Source organism: Haliotis asinina, chromosome 14 (assembly GCF_037392515.1).
Source record: "Haliotis asinina isolate JCU_RB_2024 chromosome 14, JCU_Hal_asi_v2, whole genome shotgun sequence".
Classification (NCBI taxonomy): domain Eukaryota; kingdom Metazoa; phylum Mollusca; class Gastropoda; order Lepetellida; family Haliotidae; genus Haliotis; species Haliotis asinina.
This window is the reverse complement of record NC_090293.1, coordinates 46,561,006-46,574,907: the sequence shown is the minus strand read 5'-3', so window position 1 is coordinate 46,574,907 and position 13,902 is coordinate 46,561,006. Positions and strand designations below refer to the sequence as shown.

Genomic DNA, 13,902 nt, shown 5'->3' with positions numbered 1-13,902 from the left:
TTACCTCCCTTCCCGGATGTTTTTGTTGTGCAATAAAACTACCTATTTAAGTCATGGCGATTTCGGCTTTGCTCATTTTCATTCTGAAACACCATGCCAACCAAAGAAAGAACAAAGAGGAAAAGAGAAGAAGCGGTGAAGGCTGAGGCAAGGAAGTGTCGTCGGCTCTTGGATTTCTTCGTGCCAAACAGGTACGACTCGACAGTGACTTCCGCCATTTTGAACCGATAGCGGCAAAATTAGAAAACATATAATACACGTTCACGTGATCTCTTTATAGCTAATTAAACATGCCCATTCTTTGTTTATGATTTTTAACAATCTTAGATGTAAATAATGTACGTTTATGATTTATTTTGGTATTTTAGTGAGAAGAAAAAAATGTGATTGAAACAAAGGGAAGCCATAATGGACATGATCACTTTAGATTGTTTCCGATCTTTTTTCATTATCTTTTCACAGCTTATTTCAAGTATTTAAATTATACCGGGGATTATTATCCTTTCTAATATTATGATTGCGAATAGGTTGTAGTATTTATTTTCACTTTTATTTCTCCTTGTGTTCAGACGACCTCACTCTCAAATGCATCAGGAAGCAGTCAAACTTGAAAAAGATGATGTTATGTCCATTCATAACATATTTCATAGTTATTCAGAGCAGGAAACTTCATCACTGGTAGATGCACAGAAAGTTTTGTTTTTCTTGATCAAGCACAATTTGCCACATACAACATTGTTTGGACCTCTCATAGAGTTGTGTGCTGAACTTGGTGCTCCTAATATAGCCAAACTGAGCCATGGAAAGAATGCCACATACACTGGACATAGTACAGTCCAGGAATTTCTTGAATGTCAGGCTGAGGTAGTGGAAGAGCAAGTCCTGCAGAAGATGAGAGAGAGCAATTCATTTGGCTTGATGCTTGATGAATATACAGATGTTTCAACCAGAAAACACATTGCATTGGTGGGCCGTTATCTGGAAAATGGAGAGTCAAAACTTGCTTTTCTCAAGGATGCTGAAATTCCTAATGGGACTGCAGACACTATTGTGAAGAATGTCAAGGACTATTTGCGTGAGACTGACCTGGACCAGAATAAAATGACCTGTTTTGCAAGTGATGGTCCAGCTGTTATGACAGGCAAAAGGAATGGTGTAGTTGCACAACTGAAGAGAGACAATCCAGCTTTGATTGATGTCCACTGTGTGAATCATAGACTGCAACTGGCTGTTAGTTCAGCTTTCAAATCAGTGACTGAAATCGAGTCTGTGGATGAAATGCTAATGGGACTATTTAAATACTATCATTACAGTACTGTAAGATCCAAGAGCCTTGAACAGATGCAGACACTCATCAGAGAAATGGAAAACACTGCAGATGACACATGTAATGTGACTATCAAAAAGGCTGTGCACACACGTTGGCTGAGTCATGAAAAGGCTGTTCATGCTGTCAGGAGAAGCTATCCTGCTATCCTTGCTGACCTAGAGAATGCAGTTGGTATGGGGAATGACAAGCGGGCTGGTGACAAACAGAGTGTGACTGCTGAAGGTCTTTACAAGCAGATGATGTCCTACCAGAACTTTTATTTCATCTTGCTTCTGTGTGACGTTTGTTCACTCCTATCAGGATTGACAAAGATGTTTGAGAGGAGAGATCTCGACCTTAGTATTGTTGAGCCTCAGATGAGAAGTAGCTTGGCATCTTTGAAAAAGATGAAGGAGAAACCTGGTCCATACCTGAGCCGTGTAGATCAACTTGGAGAGCAGTATAAACTGGAGAAAGTTGGCAGCAGGAGAACAGATGTCTCAAGGTCAAAGACTCTGTTCTTGGATAAACTGATGGAGAATCTGGAGCAAAGACTGAAGGTCACCCCTATCCTGACAAGTTTATCTGCACTTGATCTGAGGAAGGCTGGAGATTCATCATTCCTAACATTCCATGGTGATGCTGAGGTACTGGAAATTAATTCTATCAAACTGATTTTGTAAAATATAACAATTTTGTACTTGAAAATGTAAATGTAAGAGATGGAAACAAGAATTATTCAAAACAGGACTTTTGTCACATTTTCACATATTCATATTATTTTCAAATTTTGCAGATTACAGAACTGGCAGAGCACTTTGGTCTGGATGTTGAGAAGACACAGCTTGAGTGGAGCCAGGTCAAGGAATTATTTGCTGAAGAAGTTGACACCTCTTCACCATCCACCATCCTGAAGACTCTGACCAGCCTTAAGCCCCAACTAGGAGACCTCTACCCAAACATTGTGAAGCTCCTGAGCATTCATGCTACTGTGATCCTTTCAACATCGGAGGTTGAGAGAGTCTTCTCTCACGTGAAACTCATTGTGACAGAACATAGGAACAGGCTGAAAATTGATAACTGCTCCAAGCTACTTATGGTCAGCATGAATGCTAAATCTTCTGCTGACATTGACTTGAGGAAGTGTGTGGCCAAATTCCTGGCAAGAAAAAAGAGGAGACTATGAAGAGTGAACTTGCATCAGAGCATGCCAAACGACCTAAATGATGTCAACCACAAAAATAAATTGCTGTACCCTTAACTGTTGTGCCTTTTCAGTTTGCTGAATGCCCTTTTGAATTTTCAAGTGCCCTTTTGTCTATGAGACTACCCTGCCCTTTCGTAATCCTGGGGGAAACACTATACTGTCAGTATAGGACTAGAGTTGTACTGTCAATATAGGACTAGTGTTGTACTGTCAGTATAGGACGAGTGTTGTACTGTCAGTATAGGACGAGTGTTGTACTGTCAGTATAGGACTAGAGTTGTACTGTCAGTATAGGACTAGTGTTGTACTGTCAGTATAGGACTAGAGTTGTACTGTCAGTATAGGATGAGTGTTGTACTGTCAGTATAGGATGAGTGTTGTACTGTTAGTATAGGACTAGTGTTGTACTGTCAGTATAGGATGAGTGTTGTACTGTCAGTATAGGATGGGTGTTGTACTGTCAGTATAGGACTAGAGTTGTACTGTCAGTATAGGACTAGTGTTGTACTGTCAGTATAGGACTAGTGTTGTACTGTCAGTATAGGACTATTGTTGTACTGTCAGTATAGGACTAGAGTTGTACTGTCAGTATAGGACTAGTGTTGTACTGTCAGTATAGGACTAGTGTTGTACTGTCAGTATATGGCAGCTGATTTTTTATGAATAATTTCCATTATATTTAAGTGGGTTTTCATTAGGTGTGATGTAAGGCAGTACACACCTGTTTAGTAAATTTACTCACTGACATATAGTTTGGTGAGAAAACACATATTTGAAAATATTGGGTAAGGGTAAATGCAATACCCACTTAACATTCATAATACCCATAAGATACAGTGAGTACACTACTCACATGGGCTGTATCTTATCTGGAGCTCTGGCCTCCTCTTTAGGAGAATTAACGGACAAAATATCGTCAAAAGAACCTATAAGGTGGCAGGAGGCAGAGAGAGAATAATCACTTTTATCAGATTTTGTCCTCTGATTCTTCAAATACTGATCATATCAAACTACAATAATGAAATTTAAAATGTGCTATGGAGAAAACAGTTTCATTTTGAACAAACAATGACAACTATTTCCGCATATATAAGAATAAGAGTGCATATTTAACAAGGAAGTCAGATTTCAGATGGGCGAAGAATGCACTTATCACGTAGTACTTGCATATTAAGCCATCCATTTCAGAAACTGAAACTCATTGGTGCAAGTGATACATATTCATGCTTGTAAGTGTCTTAAAATAGTTATGCAATGATGGAACTATCCAATATAATAATAATAATATTTACAACAGTAAACTGTATCATACCATAACATCCATGAGTGAAAGAATTTAGTTTTACGCCACACTCAGCAATATTCCAGGTATATGGCAATAATAATCGAGTCTGGACCAGACAATCCATTGGTCAACAACATGAGCATCGATCTCCACATTAGGAAACCGATGACATGTGTCAACCAAGTCAGTGAGGATGACCACCCGATCCTGTTAGTCGCCTCTTACGACGAGCGTAACAACTATCAAACAGAGGGGCTTGTCACGCAAAAACTAGCATCAAAGTTAACACAGTCACCCCCACAGGGTGGCAGCAAGAGGTGTTCCGATTAATTGCAAATGAAAAAATCGAAGCAATTGATCACTGATCACATTTTCTCATAGTCTAACACAAATGATTTGGGAGTTATTGTCATAGTCTTTGAAACACTCAGGACCTGAAAACTAATTTTTTGTTGTTTTTTCGCAGTCTAAGTAAACTTAGTCTCAGTACTTTTCGTTACACTCCACTACTGAGTCTAACAAAACCTAGTAGGAAGTTGCGTCAGGTAACCTTTGAGACTGACCAATCAGAACACAGCTTTACAAATCGCAAAAGTGGACATTCACACATACCTTTTGAACTTTTGCATCAAAAAGGTTTGTACTCGAACGATTCTGAATGCTATTTTCCATATAATCGCTACAGGGTAATGCACTTGCAGCATGCTACAATACTGTCAACAATGAGTAAAATGTCGCTGAAAACAGCACTTTTGTCAATATTCATGGATGCCAGCTTGTGGAAATACTAGCTTGTGGTAACCATGTCATCAGAAGGCCTTAAGTACATACACTACAGGTCAAATACCTGATCAGTGTCTGTGGCTAGCAACTTTCTTGCCAAACCCTAAGCAGTAGTCGTTGTCTGATTGGTTAAATCCATTTGACCTTCTCGCGTTAGATTGGACAGTCATAGGTTGCTCAAAGGTTACCTGATGCGACCTCCTACTACTTTTGTTAGACTCAGTAGCGGAGTGTAATGAAAAGTACTGAGACCATGGTTACTTAGACTGCTTTTTTCCATGATTGGTCTTTGGTAATAAAGCAATCATCAATTGTGAGATTTCAACAAAATCCAAACACTATTCTTAGCAATATATAAAAACATATCGTGCTAAGACTACATAAGTTCATATTATATATAATATGCATATAGTCCTAAGACTCCGATACTATATGCACTGCGCATATAGTGCCAAGGTCCAAAGATACCAATAGTTGTAAGACCCTGGGGTACATGTGTAGTGCTATTTATCTGCCATTTAATTAGGCATTTATACAGTGCTAGCAGTGTTAAGCAGGTATTACTAGAAATTAACAGCATCAAAAGCCTTCTTGTGACAAAATTTTAACCCAACCAGTCCACTGTCATTATTATCTTTAATTAGAAATCACAATACACCCTCTGTCAACCAAGATGTACAGTTATCAAAGTCGAAATGTGAAGATTGTCCGAGTGTGTTTGTGACAAGAAGTACCTAGTCTATACTTAGTCAAGCTTAACCTTTGGTTGATAAGAGTCATATGATAGTTCAACAGTGGAAGTGTACTGCATTTACTGGTATTTTTAAAGTCAGCCTGTCCTGACAGCAGGTCAGTTTAAAACCAAACAAGAGTGAGTGAATGAATGAACTCAGTTTTATGCACTTTTAACAATATTGCAGCAATATCACAGAAGTGGACACCAGAAATGGGCTTCACACATTGTGCCCATATGGGGAACAGAACCTGGGTCTTTGGTGTGACGAGGGAATGCTTTAATCACCAGACTTAACAAAACAAGATCACCAAACTGAGAAATTTGTTCTGAATTTAAAATGAATGATGTGTATGCATGTTAAGACATAATTTCCGTGTGTTTCACTGTTTGACATATAATGTCAGACATACATGAGGCAAACGTCTGTGAAAGTAAAGCTGAAAAAATGATGTGAAGGCAAAATTCTTCACTTTTTCAGGACATTGATACTTCACATTTTAACAGCATGACTAACACAAAAATGTTCAGTTGTCTGGCAAACGGACACAGTCTCACCAGTTAAGATAGTTTCGTCAAGTGCAGTGTCATAAAACGAGATAAAATTCTTGAGGTGCTCAGGTACGTGGTTCAGGGGCAGCAAATAAATTCACTGAACTTTGTGACATCATCTTATCACAGTTAAGAACATGCAATTTTAGTTATATTTCATTAATTAACTGTGACAGCTCACCTCTATGCATACGTGTATCTGGAATATTCAATAAACAGAGGGACACATGGCTATCCTAACAGCAACAGTAATCTTGAAATATTCATGACTGCATTAATCCACACCACGCCACCTGTGGATGTGCAAGTGTGGTAACTGGATATGTTTGTTGTGAGGCAACACAGCCAGGGTTGTAACTGCAGTGGACCCGTGAAGGCCCCGGGGTAGAATAGCCCTTCAGCAGCCCATGCTTGCCATAAAAGATGACTATGCTTGTTGTAAGAGGCAACTAACGGGATCGGGTGGTCAGGCTCGCTGACTTGGATGACACATGTCATCGGTTCCCAGTTGTGCAGATCGATGCTCATGTTGTTGATCACTGGATTGTCTGGTCCAGACTTGATAATTTACAGACTGCCAACACATGGCTGGAATATTGCTGAGTGCGGCGTGAAACTAAACTCACTCACTGTAACTGTAGTGGTTAAACGTGTGCATCGCATCTTATGAGTAAGTGGGTGAGTAAGTGGGTGAGTAGGTGGGTGGGTGAGTGAAAGAATTAATGATTGGGAAGATGGGTGGGAGGATGGGTTGCTGAGTCAGTGAGTGAGCAAGTGAGTTTTGTTTTACATGGCTTTTTGCAATATTCCAACAATATCACGGTGAGGGACACCAGAAATGGGCTTTACACACTGTACCCATGTGGGAACTCGAACCCAGGTCTTTGACGTGATAAGCAAATATGCTATCACCCGTGAGTGAGTGATTGAATGAGTGATTGAGTGATCGAGTGAGGGAGAGAGAGAGCTAACTTTGAGCGAGTGAGTGAGATTTTGTTTCTTCACAATCAAGAAAATGTTGATAGAATGATGTTTAAAAGTGAAACAAAAGAATCAAATAGTAAATAGAGCAAGACACCTGAGAGCAAATGTCCATGTGAATGCATGGGTTCTACACACCATTCCCATGTAGGGAATCCAACGCGAATCACATTGAAACTAGCAAACGACTTAACCACTAGGCAACATCAGCATCTACCCATAGGTCAAAGCATTCATAGTACTATAACATTTAAAACCTATTTTAAATCATACTTACGATAGGTTGTAACACTATGAATGCTTAGGGAATGAGCACCCTGAACTGTCATCAGTCAACATAATTTATTATTTAAACTATACTTGTTCAACCTGTTACCAAAATGAATGGCAACAAATTGATTTATGTAGTAATGTTCATCTAACCTGAAATGACGCTAATATGCTTCAGTACCTTCATAATATTGAATACTACTTGCAGAACAACATATCCAAGTAATCAGACACATTCAGACCTCAAATGGATTCTCGGTGTTTCTGCACAAAATTCTGAGCTGGTTTTGTTTGGCAAGGTGACTGAATAATGATGATATTGTATCTATATTGCTTATTTCTCCCAAAGAATTAATGAGAACCTCAGCTGATGCTTTGCTCAAGAAAATAACATGGCATCAGCATATGTCTTGCTATGCGTTAAACTAAATATTTTTTTAACGCTGTCAGTGTAATCTGTCCCTTCCAATAACCCTGGAAGAAAAGACATGCTACCCAAACATTGATAGAGATGATCTGATGTGTCATTCTCTTCAATATATCCTTGTACTAAGGGTTTCCAGAGGCTCAAGAACATGCTGTTTTCTTAAATATCACATGAACAATTTGGTCACTGACAAATAAAAAGACAATTGTATCTCGACCCCAAAACAACTGTATCTCAAACCTAAACATTATCATCCAAGTATATACAAGTCTGTGTTACAAAACTACTGCAAGAAAACATCAAATATGACACCAATATTGATGAATCTCCATTGTCTCCCAGTACAAGCATTAGTCTAGTTCAGAGTTCTATCTCTGACATACAGCTGTTACCATGGAGATATGACAGTGCAGTGATTATTACCCATGTGCACCTCCTGTGAGAGACAACTTTATCTTAAACCCAAACAATCATCCACAACTTTATTATGTTTGTGTTATGAAGCATGTAGTGACAGCAAACACCGATGTTCAAATAAGTGTAAAAAATACAATCTGACAATACACTTCACATATTTATTGAAAATAGATCTTGTGTATCATGGAAAGAGACAGATGCCCCTGTTGAACGTTGAGAGGATAAGATGCCCAGAAAGACCACTGAATTATGTCGTGAAGATCCGGGTTAGAATTGATCTTCAGTAACCTATGCTTGTCATAATAGGTGATCGGGATCGGGTGGTCTGGATTGCCGACTTGGTTGACACGTCATTGGTTCCCAATTATGCCAATCTTTGCTCATGCTGTGTGTCATTGGATTGTCTGGTTCAGCCTCCATTATTTACAGACTGCTGCCATATAGCAGGAATATTACTGAGTGTGGTGTAAAGCTAAGCTCACTCACTGACTTGTATGCTGTCCTCGTGATGATCTAGAGTATGTGACACCAACAACAGTCAACAGCTGCCAGACCACCCAACTTGAACAATGAACAAAACCGTCACTATTAAATACTGTTCTAGCAATCTGTGTCAAGTGCCGATCCTAGATATGGTAACATGTTGAGTCGTGATATTTCACATCACCAGTAGAACTGACACTGGTATTCCTTGTCTGTCTCACAGTCCCTGAACAACATTATTTTCCATATGGCCTAGTCTGTCTCACTGTCCCCTGAACCACAGGATTTCCATACTACCTAGTCTGTTTCACAGTCTCTGAACCACATTATTTTCTATACTGCCTAGTCTGTCTCACAGTCCCTGAACCACAGTATTTTCTATACTGCCTAGTCTGTCTCACAGTCCTTAAACCACATTATTCTCCATACTACCTAGTCTGTTTCACAGTCTCTGAACCACATTATTTTCCATACTACCTAGTCTGTCTTACAATCCCCTGAACCACACTATTTTCCATACTACCTAGTCTGTTTCACAGTCTCTGAACCACATTATTTTCCATACTGCCTAGTCTGTCTCAGTCCCTGAACCACAGTATTTTCTATACTGCCTAGTCTGTCTCACACTCCTTGAACCACATTATTTTCCATATGGCCTAGTCTGTCTCACAGTCCCTGAATCACATTATTTTCCATACTGCCTGGCTCTCCCTGCATAAAAAGTCCTAAAGAAAGCAAGGTTAGATTGCTTCCAACTCACTAGGGCTCCTTTTCAAATTAAATGCGTTCATTTGTTACTATCAAAATCATACACATAGAATACAGTGGAAGCTCTCAAAACTGGCAGTACTTCAATCCGCCATGCTCTCAACATCAGCACTAAAAGTTGGTCCCAGCAGAAGCTATTTAATCTCTAATTTGGTACCAGTCGATTTGGTACAATAAAGACCATCCAACTGATTGTTTGTACAGTAATTAACACTTGGTAAACTGTCATCTGGTATCCCTTCCCCCCACCGGATCTCCTGTTGATTGGCTGATCAACGTGTATTAACAACCTTGTGAATTGCCATCATCATTAAGCAAATTGGTGACTGACATGTGTCCTTTGTATTTTAAATTAATAGTCATGTTAAAACTTGTCAGAGACTCACAATGTCAAGATGGCTAGATCAGCTGAGCAGGCAATTGCAAGATTGGAATTAACTCTTGAACAGAACATTCAGTTGATAAAAGATGTTGATGCAATTCCTTGGACTACTCAAAAAGATCTTAAATACCAAACTGGCAGGCACACTGTTTTGGACATTTTGAAAAAGCATGAAGTGTATGAAACTAAATGTCAACTCAGAAAGAAAACATCCAAAGGTGTGGCAGCAGAAGCTTTTGTTTCCTGCGACATGGATGTAGGCATGTACCTAAGCAGAATGCAGATAGTAAATACGATAGTAAATACGAGGCAGAGCTTGCAGCCAGGACAACGCCTACAACTGAAGAAGCTATCCAAACATCTGACTAAGAACATGTCGATCCCTGACCTCAGCGGTCCCACTGAGTTGTGCTTCATATGCTGATAGACATCAGATAATTTGCTTCGAGAAGCGAAGTAGAGTTACTCCCACACCATGGAGACTGTTGATAAGAAAGTCGTTCTTGAGATAAGATCAAAGAAACGGCAAGCTAAACTTACTGATTATTTCACCTCATGAATTATAACATTAATCAGATGAATTATAACATAAATCAGGGTAACTCTAACAAGGGGAATGGTCACTCCTCGAAAAGCCTGTTGGCGTACGCCACAGGTCGCCTCATGACCTGTGTAGCCAATATGGCGGAAGCTTAGTTTTTAAGATTGAGCCTGGTTTAATTTCAGTAGCTGAATACATTCACTGAGTGTTGTGATAACTGAAAACCTACATGTAGAAGATAAGTTACGTATTCTGTCACTACATTTTAAGTCGAGCAATTGTTATTAGTGTCAGTATTGGTACAGTAGACGTGTAGTAAAGTTTCAAGTCAGCACTTTCTAGCTCACTGGCTTCAATTCATGGTACACAGTGAAGAAAGACTAAATTCTATTACTAAAAACTTCTTTCACATATTTGTTTAATTTTCAGAATGGAAATATACCTTTAGTTGAATCATGTTTGCAAGCAATGGTGATACTTATAGTTTTATAACTTTTAAAAAATTGTTTGGATCTATTTGAGGTATGTGAAAAGTATGACACATTGCCAGTCTGAGCTGCCATTGAAATACAACAGTGCAATGTTGGAGTATTTCTAATTCTTGTGCCCAAAACGTCTTTCACATACACCTTTAATTTTTATGAGGAAAATATACCATCAGGTGAAAGGTGTTCACAAGTAATAGTGATAGTTTCATAATTTATAAAAAGATGTTAGGGTGTATTTGAGGTGTATGAAAAGTATGACATATTGCCAATCTGATCTGCAATTGAAATACAACAGTGCAATGTTTGAGTGTTTCTATTTCTTGTGCCAAAAACTTCTTTCACATACACCTTTAATTTTTATGAGGGGAAATATACCATCAAATGAGAGGTGTTTGCAAGAAATAGTGACAGGTTTATACTTTCAGAATAACTGTTAGGGTGCATTTGATGTGTGTGAGAAATATGACACATCGCAAATCTGATCTGATCCACCATTGACACTTGTGATGCTTGAGTGCAGTAGTTCTGAAACATCGTTCTTTCTTGTTGATCTTAGTATCTGACAAAAAGTGGTAAGGTGTTTACAAAGCTTTGTGAGAGTTAGTACTTCCTGATTTTCAAGGGGGTCTGACAGTGTCAGTTAACATTCTGGCAATGTCCATGCCATTCCCAACATGTAACAGTGTAATAAGATATCTAAATTAATTACTGTGTAAAAAACGTACCAAAGTAGATTCTGTTCTGTTCTATCAGGAATAATCTACAACCTGTTAGAGTCTCCCTGGTTCCAGAGATAGTTTTGCATTCTTTAACATGTTTGGGGAGGGATGGCCCTGGTGTATCATTCATTCTTTCATTCATTCCATATGTATTTCTGTCTTTTGCTCTTTTTGTTTATTTCTTCCATCCATCCACATATAATTCTTGCTCTTAATTCTTGCCATAATTCTTTTGTTTCTTGTAAATTTCCGACTGATACAATAAACTGGCTGAAGTTCTGTTAAACACAACTGAAGTTGTGCTGGGAACGAACCAAGTCACTGAGTGCGTTGGAGCATGACGAGGCGCATGTTAATTAGTACAAATGGTAAAGAATGCAAGCGAGTGACCTATCCCTGTTGTAGATTATCCCTGGTTGAAGAAAATAATTGGAAACCATTTCCATCTAATGGGAAAGGGAAATCCTATCCCTGTTTCTCCAGATTATGCACTTTCTGCCTTTCATAACCACGGACATACTATTATCATGATCACTATCTATATTCTGAACAAATAATCATGCTCTCTGCGTTATAATTTATAAATAGATATAGATTATTTCACAAGCCAAACTAGAGCCATTTGACATGTTAGTTCATTGTATGAAAACCAATATTATGATTCATGGCTTTCTCTCAAAATAGCACTCACATCTACTCTTGAAAATGAATCAGCTGTTGACTTCTTACCCAAGCAGATTCAAGTGGCGTAAATAAGTGAGCAAGGACCTAACAACACAGTGACGGAAGTTATGACATCTTCACGGGTTTGAATAATGTTTCACCTGTGTTTTCATACAACATGCAAAAGATTGAAAAACACAAAAAGGTTCTAAAATGATAAAACATGACATGCATATGAATTACAGAGGTTTGCAAGAACCTTTAGTTAAAATGAGACTGACACATTCAATTCAAAATGTACCTAGTTTACAAAATGGTTACTAAGTTGCTAATTGGGCTTATTTATTTACAGATCAATATAATGAAGAATGGATCTAACAAGTTTTCTTAGTTTTCAGAGGTAACCATAAAGGAAATAAAATAGATGTAAGAGCTGTACAAAGAATTGGATCTTGTTGTATATTTTGAGGAATGGTTTGTCAAACGCGCTTCAGCACATAATTCCTGCAGGTAAATACAACTATATGTTAATGAGTACCCTGCAATTTATACAGTTAAAATGATTACCCATAACATGTTGTTTGAGAACATTTACTCAGTATGCTTTGTGTTTTTCACATCTGCATTATTAACAACACATGAAAACACAACATGACAACTGTCATGTGCAGCTGTAGACTGAAGGCCCAGAAAAAGAAACTTTTCTTAGGAGGGGTTGAGTTTCCATATCCTCTAACGATAAATATGACAGTAAAATGGTTGAATCTTACAAAATTACCTAAACAATGACAACCTGACAACTCTCACGTGAACACGGATAACATCTGACCATCGAAGATCATTGACAACGCTCAGCAGATTAATGTCATTTTGCAAGCTTACCGATGTCCCGTCAGTATCTCAAGAAAAATAATCTTGATAAAGGTCAGCTGGTTATATAAATGTTGAAATACTACCTGGTGGTCTTCTGTCTGATACTAAACAATGAATGGGAACCTACTTGAGTGAAATCCAGCCTGCCAACGACCCATTTGCATTGTTTTTGTTTTGTTGGTCAACTTTCATTGACAGGGGCAGCCATTTCCACTTAAGTGAATAGCAGTGGATAATCTATTTTATTTCTTGATTCTCACAGGCAAATGATATTAAGACAATTCTGTTAATTCAAAGTTAATTCAAAATATTTGTGTTTCATAAAACACAGTTTCATAATACGGGCATAGAATGTAGCAGGGGAGAAATTACAAATGCAATATGGTGTAGTTTATCTAGTAGTATTCTTGTAAAGGAAGGTAACTCTAGAATACTTCCTGAATGGTGGGCGTTTCCACACGTAGCGAACCTCTTCTGTATGGACATGATAAATGTTGGTTCGAGTCCGACACTGTGATATGTCAAACTAACGAGGATAAACAAACAATAGTTTCTGGTTTTGGCAAAGAAAAATTACAGTTTCTATGCAAAAAGCTTAAAACTCACTCATTTCTCAGTGAACTCACCAATTGCCATTAGCTATACATTGCAACTTTGCAATTTACTGCCATTTATGTGTTTGCAGTGCTAGATAACCACCACAACCAAACATTTTTTAGGTAAGTATTTCTTTTCCTTGGCGTGTTCCATTTCTATCAGACCATGTGGGGCTAGAGACGTGCAGATGTGCGACGTGTTCACTTTCTATCATACCATTGTAAGGTCTGTACACGTGCAGGTGTGCGTGTGACATGTTCTCTTTCCATAACACCATGTAGGTCTTTGTACGTACAGGTGTGTGACATGTTCTATAACACCATGTAGGTCTTTTGACGTGCAGGTGTTTGACATGTTCCCTTTCTATAACACCATGTAGGTCTTTGGACGTCCAGGTGTGTGACATGTTCCCTTTCTATAACAC

General features: G+C 38.5%; 2 protein-coding genes across 2 annotated transcripts in view; one reads left to right on the top strand and one right to left on the bottom strand.

Moving 5' to 3' along the window:
* LOC137261272 (phosphatidylinositol 4-phosphate 3-kinase C2 domain-containing subunit alpha-like) overlaps positions 1 to 13,093 on the bottom strand; it is a 58,674-nt gene extending 45,581 nt beyond the window's left edge. Inside the window, exon 1 of the mRNA XM_067798993.1 lies at positions 13,009 to 13,093. The gene's annotated coding sequence lies outside the window, so the exon portion shown is untranslated. The remainder of the gene's footprint in view (positions 1 to 13,008) is intronic.
* On the top strand, positions 94 to 2,640 carry LOC137260837 (zinc finger protein 862-like). The gene is made up of 3 exons (XM_067798397.1): positions 94 to 191; positions 570 to 1,956; positions 2,106 to 2,640. The coding sequence occupies exons 1-3, from the start codon at positions 94 to 96 to the stop codon at positions 2,493 to 2,495; spliced, it is 1,875 nt and encodes a 624-aa protein (XP_067654498.1). The 3' UTR covers positions 2,496 to 2,640.
* Positions 13,094 to 13,902: the final 809 nt, after the last annotated feature.